The 19,987-nt window shown below is 46.0% G+C and overlaps 1 protein-coding gene across 3 annotated transcripts in view; it reads right to left on the reverse strand.

Annotated features, from left to right (window-relative positions):
- The window catches only part of SATB2 (SATB homeobox 2), a 148,834-nt gene that overhangs the window by 90,221 nt on the left and 38,626 nt on the right, over positions 1-19,987 (reverse strand). For all 3 annotated transcript variants that reach the window (XM_083154396.1, XM_083154394.1, XM_083154395.1), the window contains exon 3: positions 15,613-15,771. In XM_083154396.1, coding sequence (XP_083010522.1) covers positions 15,613-15,771 — 159 coding nt within the window. The remainder of the gene's footprint in view (positions 1-15,612; positions 15,772-19,987) is intronic.

A 19,987-nucleotide genomic window follows, 5' to 3' on the forward strand; every position in this document is an offset into this window, starting at 1 on the left:
TCACTTATTAGTACATATCCGCATGAGGAGAGGAAGAGAACGAGAGAGAAACAGAGAGGGAGAGAGAGACAAAGAGAGAGAGAGGGAGGGAATGAATGGGGAGACCTGCAAAGATCTGAGACAGGGTGGGGAAGAAAGAAAGAAAGAAAGAAAGAAAGAAAGAAAGAAAGAAAGAAAGAAAGAAAGAAAGAAAGAAAGAAAGAAAGAAAGAAAGACAAGGACGTAAAGAAAATAAGAAAGAAAGAAAGGGACCGAAAGAAAATAAGAAAGAAAGAAAGAAAGAAAGAAAGAAAGAGATACAGAAAGAAAGAAAGAAAGAAAGAAAGAAAGACGGAAGGAAAGAAAGAAAGAAAGGGACGGAAAGATAATAAGAAAGAGAAGAAAGAAAGAGATAGAGAAAGAAAGAAAGAAAGAAAGAGAAGGATGGAAAGAAAATAAGAAAGAAAGAGAAGAAAGGAAAGAAAATAAGGAAGAAAGAAATAAGAGAGAAAGAAAGAGGATGGAAAGAAATTAAGAAAGAAAGAAAAGGAAGGAAAGAAAGTTCTGATACTGGTGGTGGGAACCGGTGTCACTTCAGTTGTAGCTGGGTGACTTGCTCCATCAGCCCCCATTACTCCCAGTTTAGCTGTCTATTCGGGGGGGAAGGGGGGGGAGGGGGTGAGCTGCCCTGACTATCTCTTCCACATCGTCACCCATCGTCCTGGTCCATGAAATGCTGGATGTTCCCATGGGTGTGACCAGTGCTCACCACCCAGGGCCGGCAACAGAAATCTTGGGGCTCAGAACACTGATATCTCTGCCCCCCCCCCCCCCCCCCCCCAACACCGAATGCAGATTGTTATTACATTGTATATTGAATGTATTTTGTTTTTAATATTAGAAATAAACAGATCATTAATATTTATTATGTAATATAATAGGGAAGGGCAGATGGGAGGGCGCAGCACTGTGTGGTTTGGTGCGTTGTGTGATGTCACTAAACTCATTAGTATGGGTAGCCAGACAGGTGATTAGGCAGCCATGCTTACAGACCCTGAGTCCCTCAAAGCCTTGGGGCCCCTCTCTGGTTGGGGCCCGGTACGAGTGTCCCCTGTCACCTGCCATGTCGCCACCCCACGCCCCCGCCTGCACTGCTCCTTGTGGATGGGCTGGGGACTATGTAAGTCGCCGCGTCCTTTGACAAACAGAGCCTGCACATGCACATAAATGGTTATGGGAACATCACTCCCCCGTGCGAACACGCAGGGGGAGCAAATACACCAGAATGACTTCCAAGATCTACTTGGGAGGTAATGGGGAAGGGCAGCAAACCGCAGATGTGTGACGGATGTTTTGGGACATTACTGTGACATCAGCTGTAATCATGCGCAGGGAAGCGATGCCACCGGCGCTGCCGCGTCCACTCTGCGTAGCCATAGGCCTAACTGAGCAGCCCATTAATGCGTATAGACTGCGAATGTGTGCGCAATTGAGAATGAGTTGTGATGATTCTGGTGGGCATCTCCTTTCGTTCCCGGGGTGGGGGGGGGGGGGGGGGGGGCAGCGTCACTTGCTAACCTTGGCAGCGCTGTAGTCTAGAGAATCCCAATTGCGTTAGCGTACGACTCTGAAATAGGCCCTATGGGCCCGATTCAGACCTGTCCAGTGGGCTGACTATTCGGAGTCCAGCAAGCAGGTAGACGCCGCCCCGTCAAATGCACGCTCCTCCACCGAACTTCCCCGCCCCTGCGTACAGATGCGAACGCGTACGCAGCCATGCACACAGGCAGGAAATTATTCACCATGGAATGGAGAGAAGGAGACCGCTGCTGGCGTCCATCAGTGGCCCTCCCTTCCAACGGCCGGGGTACGCCTGCGGTTTCTGCGGCACTCCCAGAAAGCGCCGGCGGTGCGCCCCCAAACGCTTGCTCACTGCCTTCGCGCGGACGTCACGCATGCGCACTGCATACATGTGCACTTGTTCAATACTCAAATTCACAACCTGGCAAACAGGTCAGAATGACCCAATTACAGTAGTCTAGAACCCAGTCCACTATCGGGCGGTGATACTGTATCTACAATATATACAGGAACAGAGGCCAGCAGGTATCAATGGCAGCTGCGGGAGTGTTACAAACAGGGGCTCAGATGTCATTCATGTCCAGAAAGGAGGCGTATAATCTAATATCTGCAATATATGAGCCCTACTGTATAGCTTTATGTAATTAAAATTATTTTCTCTTTAAAAATGTTCCTTTATATCCTGTTTGAGAATTCCTAATTCAATAGGTTCGGATGCATAACAGTGATAACACAGCATACGCCGTATCTACTGCAGATCAGCAGCGTGCCCATGATTTTGATAATATTGCATTTACTTATAAGGACGACCCTGCCGGGACAGGACTCCCCTTGTTCTCCGCACAATAACTGTTTGTATGGGAGGCACTGGCGGAGGACGTTAGCTGTATAAGCCGAGAATGGGCACTGGCGTTGGGCGCAGGTTCGCCCTCACATCCAGGACAGAGGGGCTTCCCGCGGGCTCCATCTGCTGGGCCAGGAATAGTAAATATTAAACACTTTCAGTAATTATAGCCCATTATAATTATATGCCACCAAGTTAAACTTAAATGCTGCACTTCTTGCTTTATTCCAGCCCCAGCGAGCGCTGCCAGCCAGTCCTCCGCTGCCGTTGCCTTTGGCACTGCTTGGCATGAATGAGCCATTCTGTACAGGTAGACCCAGGTCTTGATGAGTTATAAAACGGGACATTATAGGCAGATGTGACATCATAATAGGGCGGTGGACTTGGAAAGCGGCTGCATACTTTCCAACTCAAGTTCTGTCTTTTATAAATAATTAACAATTTATAGTGTGTTCATAGACACGCAGTGGGTCATTAGCGATTTCCCCCAGAAATAACAGGCGTACAGTACCAGGTCCTGTGCCATGCTATAAAATGCATTGACATTGTGCCAGCCTTTCCATATTTCATATATAAATCCGTACAGAACAGAAACCTCCGCGCCCCCCGCTCTCAGCTAATAATCCTCACTAGACAAATGACTGTCACATTGTAATTAAGGGTTTTATTTATCTCCGCTTCTACCAATTTACCAAGAAATAAACTAGGGAGAAATCGCAGATAGTACCTCTGGGTCTGATTCAGTCCTGCTCGCTCGGCTGCGTATATTCGCCGCCCAGACAGCAGGCAAACTGCGCCCGCCAAATGCACATCCCCTTGCCGAGCGAACACCCTCCTCCGCTCGCATGCGGCAGCACAGAGGAAAAAGTATTCGATGGTCACGCACCATCAAATTATTTTTTCCACCCTAAAAAGTCTATACTTGCTTTGTAGATGGCCGCTTTCCGCCATATTGGGAGCATGTATTGTGATGTCAGCCGCCCGCCCCTGAGCAGGCTGGGCACGTCTGAGTTCTGAAAGGGCCCATCAGAACACTCCCTGCCTGTCTCTCAGAGAGCGAGTGCCCCAGTCGAATAAAAAGGTGCTCGCTTCGGGGTTTTGCACTTGCGCATAATCGCGCCTGCGCCAACATTGGCCGGTAGAGCGAATTCGAACCACAACGAGAAGGTTTGAATCAGTCTCTCTGTGCGCACCTCTCAAAGGGGCTTTTGCGCTATAACTTGCGATGGCCCTAGGTTTGCAAAATGACAGTTAAGGCCCCCATACATTACTGCGACTTTTCCGAGGGGAGAATTTACCGCCCGTCCCTCTTGAACTGCCCAGGAGCTTCCCATGCGGCAGGATTGCATTTGATATAAGTGCCGCCGGAGGCTGCCCCATCCGACAGATCCTAAGTGCGATCCAGGAATTTCAATCCGATTAGATCAGATCTAAAGGTAACCATACACTAGTAAGATTTATCCTCAGATCTGGCTGGTTGGAACAAAAACATGGTTATGGATGAGTGACAGTTTGTCAGTTTTCCAGCATTTACAAGCGAATGGTCAACTGTAATTTGCTCTCATCCATAACCATGTTTTTGTTCCAACCAGACAGATCTGAAGATAAATCTGCGTGTGTATGGCCACCTTAACACACGATTTTCCAAATTGCACCAGGTTTTTTTTTTCCAGCCTGACGCGTCAAAATCGGGCGGCCAGCTTAAGCAGATAATTGGCTGCTGCTTTATCACCATCACTTCACCAGGCCTTAATAAATCTGCCTCTGTATCTCTAACTTGCTGCGACAGATATTAATGGAGTGGAGTAATTCAGTGCCGCTCTGGAGCGGGGACAGCTGCTTCGAAAAGCCCGAGAGCCGGATAAATTCTATTTTCTCAGCTAACTAGTAGCAGCAAAAGTTTACAGCGCTGGGAAGTGTTACTGAGCAAACTTCATTAACACATGTGCACAGCGAAGTCCAGAAGAGGCGGAAGGATTCAAATGGATCTATCTCCAACTTGATAAATAAGCCCCGTGGACATTTAGGAGGCTGGCGAGCTGACTCGATTTAACAAGCACGCACTTTCGCCACTTGATAATGTCATTTCAGGACAGCATAAGATACAGGGGGTCATTCATGTTCCTTCGGTGCTCTGTGCATTCGCACGGAGGACCGATGTTGTGCGCATGTACATGCACAGACGCGTTTCTGCAGATGTGCGGACGTAGGGTGCATGCACCCACGGGGAACTTTTGGTTTGCTGGATGCACGCACCCTAAACAGCGTACACGCATATAGAACTTTTATATGCGTGTACCTTCCACATCTTTCGATGGTAGGCGACCATCGAAACATATGGTGTTTTCCCCGTAGCATGCGAATGGATGTTTATGCTAAACCAGCGCTGCGAGGGGGGGCAGGGGGCGGACATTCACAGGGTGGGATTTGGTGGAATCGCGAGGCTGCAAATTCGCAGCATTGCGAATCAACCAGAATGCCCCCCATAGTTCGCAATGGGGACCCAGAGAAATACACTACAGGTACTCACGGGTGATTGCCGCTGTTACCCAATATTTTAAAACCTTTTTACGATGGCAAAAATGTCTGCACGGCAAAGAAAGGCACGGACAATGTGACAAGTTCAGTTAAGCGCGGTTTGTGTGCGTGCTGCCTTCCTCCAAATTGAATGAACCAGCTGATTGGAACTGGGCAGCTTTCCAGGGACATCCTAAAGTACTTCCCTTCTCCCGGAGAAATCGCATTAATTAACTGGGTGGTTCCCAAACTGGGTGCCGTGGGGCACATGCAGAGATGCTATGGGTCGGTGGCCAAATCAACTTATTTATGACCCACGTGATAGGCTAAGGTGGAGCTGGTGGTTCTTTAACGCTCCTTAAATCATAAACGATGTGGACAAACAAGCGCAACCATGACCACCACCACATAAGTGACCCTAAGGGCCTAATTCAAAGGTGATCGGAACGGGGCAAATTCGGCCCCGTTCCGATGGCGGGGGTTCTGCACAGATGCGCACATGCGGATTTTACACTGGCTGAGCCGTTCACTCCAGAGGGGCTGAGGATGGACATCAGGCTGGACCAGGGGAATGCCCAGGGCTGATATCACATGACGTCAGCGTCCGCCCCCTGTTCGGCGGCTGGGGGGGGGGGCAGCATTAGGCCGGCGGCGGGAGGCGAATGACCACTAGTTAGCGAGTCTTGATAAATCAGCCCCTGTGGGTGCCAGCCAGGTAATCACAATTGACTCAATTTAATATTTTTTTACACACTTTGCAATAATAAAGTCTTAAGCTCTGAATAAACTCTTATGCCTCGGTTCAGGAAAGTTTAGGATTTGCTTCCTAGCCGTAATAAACGAGGGGGGGGTAAACTTTCAACCTTATTATAAAAAGAACACATCGATAACACCCCATTATCGGCTTACTTCGGGCTAAAAGTTATTCTCAAGGTTCAGAACTGTTCGAGGTCGGAGACGTCATATAGACCATAATGTAGATCTTCTTCTGACAGCTGTCCATTAAACGTAATAGAATAACAGACACAAATATGACTCCTAATACACACTCGGGTAACAGTGTAAGTTTTATGTTCTTTACCCATTATCCTAAAGCGAGGGATAAATCTGCGGTAACTTCCCTCATGTGACGGATAATGTACAGTGTCAGAGACCACAAAGCAGTCAAGCAAATTAAAAGATGCCTGTTAAATTAGTCTTCGCAAGCAAAGAAGCCGTTTTGATGATAATGTCCTCATGCTCCGATATGAAAGTGCAGTACGTGGATAAAACCTATTTATAAAATGGCTTGGGTAAATGGGATCGGATAAATAGGGATACATAATTGACTAAAATACATTCAAGGAAATATAGAACTACACAACAATTCCAAAGCTGATGTATAAATCCACGCAGAATTCAGCAAGTCTCGTGTTACTGAGGCACCGTTCCTGCAATGCCACAAAGGGATCTAGATGCAAGACTCGTGTTACTGAGGCACCGTTCCTGCAATGCCACAAAGGGATCTAGCTGTAAGACTCGTGTTACTGAGGCACCGTTCCTGCAATGCCACAAAGGGATCTAGATGCAAGACTCATGTTACTGAGGCACCGTTCCTGCAATGCCACAAAGGGATCTAGATGCAAGACTCATGTTACTGAGGCACCGTTCCTGCAATGCCACAAAGGGCTCTAGCTGTAAGACTCGTGTTACTGAGGCACCGTTCCTGCAATGCCACAAAGGGATCTAGATGCAAGACTCGTGTTACTGAGGCACCATTCCTCCAATGCCACAAAAGGCTCTAGCTGCAAGACTCGTGTTACTGAGGCACCGTTCCTGCAATGCCACAAAGGGCTCTAGCTGCAAGACTCGTGTTACTGAGGCACCGTTCCTGCAATGCCACAAAGGGCTCTAGCTGCAAGACTCGTGTTACTGAGGAACCGTTCCTGCAATGCCACAAAGGGCTCTAGCTGCCAGACTCGTGTTACTGAGGCACCGTTCCTGCTATGCCACAAAGGGCTCTAGCTGTAAGACTCGTGTTACTGAGGCACCGTTCCTGCAATGCCACAAAGGGCTCTAGCTGCAAGACTCGTGTTACTGAGGAACCGTTCCTGCAATGCCACAAAGGGCTCTAGCTGCCAGACTCGTGTTACTGAGGCACCGTTCCTGCAATACCACAAAGGGCTCTAGCTGCAAGACTCGTGTTACTGAGGCACCGTTCCTGCAATGCCACAAAGGGCTCTAGCTGCAAGACTCATGTTACTGAGGCACCGTTCCTGCAATGCCACAAAGGGCTCTAGCTGTAAGATTAGTGTTACTGAGGCACCGTTCCTGCAATGCCACAAAGGGCTCTAGCTGCCAGACTCGTGTTACTGAGGCACCGTTCCTGCAATGCCACAAAGGGATCTAGATGCAATACTCATGTTACTGAGGCACCGTTCCTGCAATGCCACAAAGGGCTCTAGCTGCAAGACTCGTGTTACTGAGGCACCGTTCCTGCAATGCCACAAAGGGATCTACTTTAGCTGCAAGACTCGTGTTACTGAGGCACCGTTCCTGCAATGCCACAAAGGGCTCTAGCTGCCAGACTCGTGTTACTGAGGCACTGTTCCTGCAATGCCACAAAGGGATCTACTTTAGCTGCAAGACTCGTGTTACTGAGGCACCGTTCCTGCAATGCCACAAAGGGCTCTAGCTGCCAGACTCGTGTTACTGAGGCACCGTTCCTGCAATGCCACAAAGGGATCTAGATGCAATACTCATGTTACTGAGGCACCGTTCCTGCAATGCCACAAAGGGCTCTAGCTGTAAGACTCGTGTTACTGAGGCACCGTTCCTGCAATGCCACAAAGGGCTCTAGCTGCAAGACTCGTGTTACTGAGGCACCGTTCCTGCAATGCCACAAAGGGCTCTAGCTGCAAGACTCGTGTTACTGAGGCACCGTTCCTGCAATGCCACAAAGGGCTCTAGCTGCAAGACTCGTGTTACTGAGGCACCGTTCCTGCAATGCCACAAAGGGATCTAGATGCAAGACTCGTGTTACTGAGGCACCGTTCCTGCAATGCCACAAAGGGCTCTAGCTGCAAGACTTGTTTTACTGAGGCACCGTTCCTGCAATGCCACAAAGGGCTCTAGCTGCAAGACTCGTGTTACTGAGGCACCGTTCCTGCAATGCCACAAAGGGCTCTAGCTGCAAGACTCGTGTTACTGAGGCACCGTTCCTGCAATGCCACAAAGGGCTCTAGCTGTAAGACTCGTGTTACTGAGGCACCGTTCCTGCAATGCCACAAAGGGATCTAGATGCAAGACTCGTGTTACTGAGGCACCATTCCTCCAATGCCACAAAGGGCTCTAGCTGTAAGACTCGTGTTACTGAGGCACCGTTCCTGCAATGCCACAAAGGGCTCTAGCTGCAAGACTCGTGTTACTGAGGCACTGTTCCTGCAATGCCACAAAGGGCTCTAGCTGCAAGACTCGTGTTACTGAGGCACCGTTCCTGCAATGCCACAAAGGGCTCTAGCTGCAAGACTCGTGTTACTGAGGCACCGTTCCTGCAATGCCACAAAGGGATCTACTTTAGCTGCAAGACTCGTGTTACTGAGGCTTGTGTTGACCTTTTGACCATGTTGACCAAACATATGTTGATCCTATGGTGTCGACCTATTGACTCTTGACCTAGACATTATTGACATCCAGCCACACGGACCCAAATCAAAATAACTGAGGAACCAATTACTTTAAACCAACTGTGCTCATCGGGACAAAAAAAAACATGAAAAACTCATGTTGACTTTTGGGCCATGCTTGAATTGACCTCCCAACCCAGTCGACCATAGCCATGTTGCCCTATTTCATGTGTCGACATAAGCAAGTCAAATTCAGGGGTCGACCTAATGACGTATACCATTCATATGCCCAGCCGCCCACTTGTCACATGCAGTATGTGATCCCAGCCGGTGATGACGCAATTCACACCGAATTGCGCACTCGTATCGATGCCTTTGCTTTACCAAGTTGATAATCTCGGTATTTTGTAGTGGGGGTGTGGCCACGACAGTCACTCCCTTAGCACAGCCTCCTTCGCCGCATCACGTCCCAACTCCACCCCCTATACCAAGCCACACCCACTGTTACATCCCTCTATGAGCCAACCGGGATGTCTCCTCCTGAATAATTTTCTGTCGGTGGAATTTAACCATAGAACAACATTATGAAGCCGAGTCTTCCCCGCAGACTGACACAAAGTCCTCTCGCTTTCTACCTTGCAGTAACGTGTAAAATCTCACACACAAACACAAGGAACTGGGCCAAGGTTCCCATAGCACAAGGACCCTGAGAGGTCCACGTTCTGAAGCTGGATCTATATATCTCTGTGTCCTATTCCCAAGCTGTGCCGATATATCACTGTACGCGACATTGCATTTCCTGCATGTAATAAACACCAGTATCTAACATGACTAATAAATAATACACTTTTTCCATTCAGAAATGTAACACAAGGGGTATAACTCACAGGGTGCTGTGGAGGTGCCCGTGGTACATTGCAGGGTGGGCCGAAGGCATCGCCAAAGCAGCACAGAATACTGTTTAATTTTTTGAGCGCCAAGTAAATTTTTTAAAATTGGGGTGAAAATTGCCAAGCAATCATTTGCATTCATCATCATGACCGGTAATGTTACCTTACATAGGAAATATAATATTGTTTACACAACATTTTTTATTTGAATTTATATAACAAATGTGAGCGACGCTGGGATTTTTAGCGGATATTTTGCTCATCTCTCACAGAGATGTTGCTACTCAAAGGGTTAACTGAAGTGGTCTATATATTACAGCTCTCAGATATGCCCCCCAAAATAAAGGCTGCGCCTTGGAAATGCGTACGCAGCCATTTACAGGGGGCGGGGAATCAGCAGGGTGGCGTTTTCCTGCTCCAAACCCTTGTAGCCCACCCAGCGAGCAGGTTTGATACAGGCCCCATGAAAGCAGATTTGCCCTTGCGATATGGGGTGCGATTGTGTCACACGCTCGCCACTTTTAAATACATTTATTTTCAAGAATGAGGGACAGAAAGGTATAATGGAGGCAGAGACAGTTATTCTGGTTTACACCCTGCGCTGCGAAGTTCGCCACGCTGCGTGTCTTTTTAAGCCTGTCCGCTGTTCGCATTTCCGCCCGCTCCGCTTCGAAGGGCAAATTCCTCCACACGGCTGCAAATGGATGTGTTGCAAACCAACATCAACCGATGCTCGCTGACCATCGAATAATGTGGAGCGCACACGCAAAACTAAAGAGACTCTCAGGTGTCTTAGCATTCGTGCGTCCTGTATGAGGGCGGGGCTGACAGCTGTCATCCGGTGATGTCATCCGCCGGCCCAAAGCACCGACCAATCAGCTGCTGACGTTTTTCAACGCTGCCCGTAACATGTGTCTCAACTGCAAATGTGTCGCAGGGTAGACGGACCCCAGTCGCATGCGCAATGCGACGTGGAATATATGCGTAATAGAAAAGAATCGCTCAGCTGCAAACGACATCAACATCGAATTCAGGCCCTGAGTGCCGACCTCGCCCACCATGAGACCCCTCGGGGTCCTCAACGCTTGAAAAGTTTTGATTTTCGGCTAATATAAGTTTAAATGGGGGTCTGTCCTAACCCAGTTCCTAGAGGCCGTCCTTGTTTAGAAATTGAGGGCTCCGATAATTAGGAGGCAATTGATTAATTATCTGCTTAAAGAATGACCGGACAAAGAGCTTGTGTGTGCGCCCTGAAATTCTGGCTGGCTTCCGGCCCTTGGGGATGAGCGCCGGACTGGTCTGGTTTAAATCAGATTTATTACAGTTCGCTTATTATCTATTAAAATCTGGAAACATTTGCATAAATATTTAGCAGTGTTATAATGGGCTCTTTATGACAGGATCATCTTGTGCCACATATTAGTTATATGTCCATTATATAAGTACCGTCTCTGACGTTCATAATAAACGTATGTCGCTGCCAGATACAGCGCATTACTGTACAATAACGGCTGCCAGTATACAAGTGCCATTTTGGGGACCAATAACTGCTGCCAGTATATAAGTGTCATTTTGGGGTCCAATAACTGCTGCCAGTATATAAGTGTAATTTTGGGGACCAATAACTGCTGCCAGTATATAAATGTAATTTTGGGGACCAATAACTGCTGCAAGTATATAAGTGTACATTTTTAGGACCAATAACTGCTGCCAGTATATAAGTGTACATTTTGGGGTCCAATAGCTGCTGCCAGTATATAAGTGTTTATTTTGGGGACCAATAACTGCTGCCAGTATATAAGTGTAATTTTGGGGACCAATAACAGCTGCCAGTATATAAGTGTAAATTTTGGGGACCAGTAACAGCTGCCAGTATATAAGTGTACATTTTGGGGTCCAATAACTGCTGCGAGTGTATGTGTCATTTTGTGGACCAATAACTGCTACCAGTATATCAGTGTAATTTTGGGGACCAATAACTGCTGCTATTATATAAGTGTAATTTTGGGGGACCAGTAACGGCTGCCAATGTATAAGTGAAATTTTGGGGTGTAATTTTGGGGTCCAATAACGGCTGCCAGTACATACGTGTAAATTTTGGGGACCAATAACAGCTGCCAGTATATAAGTGTCATTTTGGGGACCAATAACAGCTGCCAGTATATAAGTGTAATTTTGGGGTCCAAAAACAGCTACCAGTATATCAGTGTAATTTTGGGGACCAATAACTGCTGCCATTATATAAGTGTAATTTTGGGGACCAATAATAGCTACGAGTGTATAAGTGTCAATAACGGCTGCCAATGTATAAGTGTAATTTTGGGGTCCAATAACGGCTGCCATTATATAAGTGTAATTTGGGGTCCAATAACTGCTGCGAGTGTATAAGTGTAATTTTGGGGACCAATAACGGCTGCAAGTTCATAAATGTAATTTTGGGGTCCAAAAACGGCTGCGAGTGTATAAGTGTAATTTTGGGGACCAATAACTGCTGCCAGTATATTAGTGTAAATTTTGGGGACCACTAACAGCTGCCAGTATATAAGTGTAATTTTGGGGACCAATAACAGCTGCCATTATATAAGTGTAAATTTTGGGGACCAATAACGGCTGCCAGTATATCAGTGTAATTTTGGGGACCAATAACGGCTGCCAGTATATCAGTGTAATTTTGGGGACCAATAACTGCTGCCATTATATAAGTGTAATTTTGGGGTCCAATAACGGCTGCCATTATATAAGTGTAATTTTGGGGTCCAATAACTGCTGCGAGTGTATAAGTGTAATTTTGGGGACCAATAACAGCTGCCAGTATATAAGTGTAATTTTGGGGACCGATAACGGCTGCAAGTTCATAAATGTAATTTTGGGGTCCAAAAACGGCTGCGAGTGTATAAGTGCAATTTTGGGGACCAATACCTGCTGCCAGTGTATAAGTTTAATTTTGGGGACCAATACCTGCTGCCAGTGTATAAGTTTAATTTTGGGGACCAATAAATGCTGCCAGTGTATAAGTGTAATTTTGGGGACCAATAACTGCTGCCAGTGTATAAGTGTAATTTTGGGGACCAATAACTGCTGCCAGTGTATAAGTGTAATTTTGGGGACCAATAACTGTTGCCAGTGTATAAGTGTAAGTTAGGGGTCCAATAACAGCAGCATGTTCATAAATGTAATTTTGGGGTCCAATAACTGCTGCCAATGTGTAAGTGTAATTTTGGGGACCAATAAGGGCAGCGAGTTGACGAGCGCACAACTGTACTTGGTTCCCGCACTTATCCTCTGCTCATTACCATAATGGCTTTCCTTATAAAGACTTAATTACACCTAGATGCATTGTTTTCTCCCGCTGAATACCAAAGGCCGCCCATAAAACTCTGCCTCTGAGCGCTGCGACATAAAGATGTTATTCCATTATTACATTAAACAGCAGAGCAATGAGAAGACCAACCATAAATACAATTAGATTTACATTCATGCGTAATTGAAGAGGACAAAGACCCCATTGGAAGTGTGGTGTGTGACTCACTCTTGTGCCGAGCTGCTAACCATGTTCATATGACACAATCCAAAAGGAAAATATTACCCTACACAATAATAAACTGCTTTATAGGACGGCGTTGCCCAGTTCCACTGGTCCCTGCATCCTGAATTGCGCACTTGTTGGCGCCCTCCACGACCGGAGTAAATCGCCAGGTAAACTCGTGTGACAAAAAGCTGCACAACTATTACTCAGCATGAACAGGGAAAGACAGAGAATTTCCCATCACCCTGGAGACGCCTGGGCAGATGTATGAAGGAGTGATATGGGAGGAGGAGTGAGCCAGAGCAGAACTAGCCCCTGGCAACCAATCAGCTGCTCTGTATCATTTTATAGTATGCAAATGATAGATGTTACTTCAGTGCTGATTGGTTGCAATGGGCCACTCCTCCTCTGGCTCATTTCTCCTCCCTTATTACTGGTCCATACATCTGCCCCACTGTCTCTTAGAACAATTGGGGATGTGCCCCACAGCAGAGAGCGCAGGCAACTCCCTATCACCAGCAGTCAGGAAAAGACTGCAGTCCAATCGGTGGCTTAGATGGTGCCGGCGCCGTATGACGCAGGGTCTTTGTAGGAACTAGCGGTCAGGTCATTTGCATGGAATCTGCTGAAAATGGCACTCCAAAAATGGCCACCGCCTACTGGACCTCTAGCATCTGTCAGGGAAGCGCATAAAGCATCACCTGCAAGCAAGAAACCCTTTGCAATGAGATAGAAACCTCTGTCAATGAGCATGAAACCTCTGGCAACGAGCAGGAATTCCCTGGCAACAAGCAAGAAACTTGTGGCAATAGGTCGGTAACCCCCGGCAACGAGAATGTTGTACATGGCAACGAGTATAAAACCGTTGGCAACAAGCATAAAACCCCTGGCAATGTATGATGGCAGGGGGCGCAACATTTCTAGTTATGCCACTGGGTGCAGAACTTTAAAAAACATACTAAAATAATTTACTACCATAGGTGTAGTACAGGCTGTAATGTCGCCCTTCTCTGGCTTTCGGAAGAACTCAGCGTGCTCAGCCTGAAGCAGTGGAAACACAATTTTATGGCCATTTATTAATGAGTCAACACTGGAGACAGGTGGAACAGAGCTCATTGCCACTCTGTGTTGCCCCGCCACCAAACATGTGACATCACATGAGGGGGCGGAGCCACGGCAGTGGAAAGTGGAGAGATAACATTGGGCCTTATTCTGGTCTGTGCGTACTTTCCCGCACTCTTTCGGATGGCGTTTTTTAGCCGTCTGCGCATGCGTGGAGAACGCTACGCGCATGTGCCACGCAAGGTCTCCGTACTTGTTCTCACCAATACCGCACAGAAATGTGCACCGCATTCACTCTGGAAATATGGGCGTATTATGGGCGTCATTCGGAACTACACAGGGGCGTAGTTTCAAAGTGGGCTAAACTGGGCGTAAACATGGGCGTACACGAGGGAGTGCACTAATTATGGTACGCGTACATTCGGACAGCACACCGAATGCACGCGATCAAAAGGGCAGGAAACATGCGGTCTTCATAAGCAGGTATTGCTTTGCGGACACCACTCGGTCATGCGCTAGGCATTCGGAATGCCCAATCAGTACGGGCGCAACTCAACCAATTTCAGCTGAACACAATACAATCCACTCCTTTACTCATTACTCATTAATTACACTCTTCTCATTGCTTCAATTGGAAACCTTGTAGCTTAAATGGACCATTACTAAACACACAAATATATGCTCAAACCACGGCTGCATTTGTTACACACATTTACACTGCAAGCAATGGACAGAACTTCCTATCACTAATATAAATATACATGTCACTTCTACATTTACCAATAAAACCACACATTTGGGGATAAAAATATAAATTTGTTTATATAAATATAATATAAAGTGCTTAATTATCAATTAGAGAAATAATAGATGACCATTAAAAACAATCCCTTTTGAATGAGGTTGCCTAATTGCATAAGTGGGTCATGTAACAGATTTCGGTGTTCAGATAATAGTGTTGAATTGTGCGTAAATACACCGCATCGGTGCGTACGGGCAGGTTCCCATCCATTCTGACGCGGTAAGACCGTGCATACACTGTAAGACCGTGCAGAATATGTGTGTGTCCACCGCACACGCAAAGGTTTGGATGTCGTCCGTATACACACCCTTTTCTTAAAGAGTGAGTCCGTCCGAATGCGGAGGACCGGTGGGCGTTTCTTCGTACGATGTCCGCACAGCGTGGCGTGCGGACCGCTCCGAAATAATTCGGAAATATAGGCACAAACCAGAATAAGGGCCATTCAGCTCCTGTCCTTTTTCAAACAGAAACTTTAAAATGTAAATTAGAATGCTACACACTGCTGCGGGTCCTAGTTACCAAATGCTGAGATATAAAATGACTAAAGTGACAATTTTTAGAAGTGAGAGATATTGCCCACATGATCCAATCAGATTCTAGCTATTATCCATCTGTAACAGCTTATGTCCCAGCGCGGACTGTCAGCGATATGTCAGCAGTCAGTGCCTCTGCTGCCCTGGTTCATTGAATAAAACGAGAGGGGCGTACCTGATTGTTTGCTAAACCTCAACTTGTCATATTTAGAAGTTTTGGTAAATTTCCCTTTTAAAAATAAGTAGCCGTCCATGTACAGGGGTCTGCCTTACCGTGTGCCTGAGCCGCCGACGAGTGAGAGTAACCCAAGGCCAGGAGTGCCGTCTCTACTAACTGATTGAATAGGACATCTCTCCGAACCAGAACGAATTCAGCGTGTTCTTCCCGGGTGTCCATCTGCTCCACCACGCAGAACACGGGAAGCATCAGCCCTGCGCGGAGGAAGAGAGGAGAAAGGTATAAAGACAGCCGCGTAGGCGTAATATAGTAACATAAACATTACCTAGTCCTTCTATGGGATGAGACAAATCACTGAGCAATAATAATAATATTGATAATAATAATAACAATAATAGTAAAAAATTATAAAAATAATTAAGACACAGAGACATAAATTCGGCAGAAATAACTGTGCTTTTAAATTACTGTAAAAAATCTCTATAGAGAGAGAGAGAGGAGAGAGAGAGAGAGAGAGAGAGCTTTGTATTTGCCTAGACCAATATACACAATTTGACAGTGGGACAACATAAAATAAAACATTAGAGTCAGGCACAGAATCCATTATTCTCTCATTTCATGATGGATAGAACCCAAATGCGTTTCATCATAAATGACTTCATCAGGGGAATGGACTAAAAATATAGCCGTTTATATAGTGATCAAAATTTTGACACTATCATAAAAGAGAGCTGGGGTAGCTGGTGAGATATATATATATATATATATATATATATATATATATATATATATATATATATATATATACAATAGGTCTGATACTCTTACTATAACAATGCATACACCTGAGCGCATATCTCCATCCGTGTGTAATCCAAACAGGTAGAAAAATGCAGCACTGCAGGATTTTGTAAGGCTAATGATAATTTACTTCAATGTTTCGGGGATCACCATCACCATCATTTTTTTGATTACACCTGGATATAGATATATATATATATATATGTCAATGGGGATGGCGGCACTCGATCAATAATAAACACATCAAAGGCAGGTTTTTACGATGTTGCCTGTGGCTTTTTTATCATGGCAAAAAAATACTTGCTAAGTATCCCAGCTGAGACCAACAGGGAATAGAGTAAGTGGGCCAGCACACCAATATAGACAAAAAGTATCGGCTTTATTATTCCATAAGCCAGAGGAAACATTTAATGCAATAGTCACCCATACATCACTGGGACATTTTAATTGGGGACACAATTCAAACCGCCAACGATACCGTTTTGGTGTATAGCACCTTCATTCCGGACTGAAGGTGCTATACACGAAAAGGTATCATCTCCAACCCACCATCCCTGCGAGTGTCACAGCGACAATACACCTCGCTGAAGGCGTTTGCACAGCAGCCCTTCAAACACGCTGTGGACCAAATGAATCAGAATGACCCCCCCATATCCTATGTCCTGTTACTTTTTTTTGCTTCATTGTGATTATAATGTCCCCTCTGTCGATTGCCGGCGGAGAGGCGCTCCATGTGACTGGGACGTGCGAGTGTCTCACATGCGCGCTCGTCCCAGTTTTCCGGCGGCGGGGGACGGAAACCCTGCCTGCCTCCGCTTCAGGGAGATTGGCAGGGTTGGGGGTGCGGGGAGGCTCTGGGGACCGACAGAGAGGCGTTGGGGACTGATGGGGCGCTCAGTCAGAAGGGGACGGTCGATCGTCTCGTGTGCGCGCGTCCCCTTCCGGGGGCTGGTGGTTGCCGATCCAACCGCCAGACCCCCGCTAGACGAGGCAGGCTCCATCAGTACATATAAAAGGCTAACTCCTCCTCACCTCTATGAGCTGAAGTACCCCCAGTGACCGCTAGAGGCCACTCGACAGACTAAATTACTCTCTTGTGTGCTAAAAAGATGTAATAACAGAAAGTGAAAGCTATTTTTTTGCACGGACACTGAATGGGGAGCTGTGAATACAGAAATTGGAGTAGACAATTTTGGGTGGTAGAAAAAGTTGACTGTGATGAAGAAGAAACTGGATAACCCCAAAAAAGCTGATTCTTTCTTCCTAGAGGTAACCAGAAAGCGGCAGAGACAACACAAAGTCATGTGGGACCAAATAAAAACGGTATAAAACTTTCCAGGATTTAACAGCCACCGTTACACCTCCTTGTTCCCCTCATCCGCCCCGTTCTCACAGACTCTGCGTGTCACGGCTGTTTATTTTTTATTTTTTTTTATACGCAAGCTATGCCCGTTTTATTTCCCATACATAACACAGGAAAGAATAGGAAGATTCTGCCTGGCGATGTCTGGATTCTATTAATGCGTCTCCTCCATGTCTCAGACTTTTGCTAATAAATCATCTTTTTATGTGGACATTTTATTTTCATCTGCAGGAAAGTCATTAGCTGAAAAATAGATGTTACAACCACTCCGCTGCCAACGTGCCGCAACCGCTTTGGCAGCCAAAGAGTTAAGAAAACTATCATCTTTAATATGGATTTAGAGCTGGTTTGGTCTTAAATTACCGCCTTTGTCCTTAAGAATGAAAGCATCATTGTTACTTGGTTTTTTTTTACTTGAGTTTAATGTTGTTTCATGGTGGCCATATTTTCTAGCTAAAAGCACATATCGGGAACTCTTAGAATGTTTTAATCATTATGCAAACTATTTAAATCTACGGTTTTATAGAATGTTTACATAGACACATTAATATCTGCGGTTCTCCATTAACATCACGTTAACCCGTAGAAATGACTCGGATGAATAGTAAACGCAACAGTCACAAATGAAGGACAATGCGGTGTACTGTAGGCATCTGATCCACCGAATTAGCATATAGCGGCTATCGGGATTGAGATTGGCACCAATACATGCTTTTCTAGTCTTCCAGAATATATGGAGACTCACCGATTTGTGTAGAACTCCCCCATCTCTAAAGTTTACAGGAAACTCCCCAATTTCTGTAGATCTCCCACATCCCTAAATTGTGCAGGAAATTCCCCAATTTCTATAGTTCTCCCACATCCCTAAAGTGTACAGGAAACTCCCCAATTTCTGTAGATCTCCCACATCCCTAAAGTGTACAGGAAACTCCCCAATTTCTGTAGAACTTCCACATCCCTAACGTGTACAAGAAACTCCCCAATATCTGTAGATCTCCCACATCCCTAAATTGTACAGGAAACTCCCCAATTTCTGTAGAACTCCCACATCCCTAAAGTGTACAGGAAATTCCCAAATTTCTATAGATCTCCCACATCCCTAAAGTGTAAAGGAAACTCCCAAATTTCTGTAGAACTCCCATATCCCTAAAGTGGACAGGAAACTCCCCAATTTCTGTAGATCTCCCACATCCCTAAAGTGTACAGGAAACTCCCCAATTTCTGTAGATCTCCCACATCCTTAAAGTGTACAGGAAACTCCCCAATTTCTGTAGCTCTCCCACATCCATAGTGTACAGTAAACTCCCCAATTTCTGTAGATCTCCCACATTCCTAAATTGTAAAGGAAACTCCCCAATATCTGTAGAACTCCCACATCCCTAAAGTGTACAGGAAACTCCCCAATTTCTGTAGATCTCCCACATCCCTAAAGTGTACAAGAAACTCCCCAATTTCTGTAGAACTCCCACATCCCTAAAGTGTACAGGAAACTCCCCAATTTCTGTAGATCTCCCACATCCCTAAAGTGTACAGGAAACTCCCCAATTTCTGTAGATCTCCCACATCCCTGATAAGTAGACACAACCACCTGGATCCTGCCCATCACAATGTCCGTGGGCTTCTTGATGCAATCTACGCTGAGATGCAACATTGTAGCTTCATTACTGCTGTATACGTCTGAGGATCACTAATTAGGAACAAATAGTCACTGCCCAGAAAGGAAAAATAAATGTCACTTGCAAGATTGCAAATACATTGTAACTAGCGATCCATTCACAACATGTCACAAATTCTCTGATTACTTATTATTCATTGGCAGTTATTTAAATAGCGCACACACATTCCGCAGTGCTGTACAGAGAATATTTAAACATTCACCTCAGTCCCTGCCCCAGTGGATCTTACAATCTATATTCCCTATCACATGTACACTCGCACACAGACAGCCCTGCCCCCTCCTTGAAGACCAGCGAATTGCGGGATTTGCCATACTGGGGGCGGAGCTTGATGACGTCTACATCAGACCCCGCCACCCGAAGTGCTACTGACAGTCTAATCTCCGGGCTTCTCCCAGAGAGGAGAATGTAAAAGTAGGCAACCCTGATTCAATCCTGAGCCCAGGAATTGAAATTTCCAGTTTCGGGATGGCCAATCTGAGGTTTCAATTTCAATTTTGTAAGATTGATTGACGATCAACAACTTTGTATCTATTGCCACTGGCTTCACTAACACTGAGGAGGTGGTGTTTTTTTTCTGGGGGGGGGGAGTGGGGGTAAAAATCACCATGTCAGCATTACCCCATATAA

This window comes from Crinia signifera, chromosome 7 (genome assembly GCF_055691185.1).
Source record: "Crinia signifera chromosome 7, ASM5569118v1, whole genome shotgun sequence".
In the NCBI taxonomy this organism is placed as follows: Eukaryota; Metazoa; Chordata; class Amphibia; order Anura; family Myobatrachidae; genus Crinia; species Crinia signifera.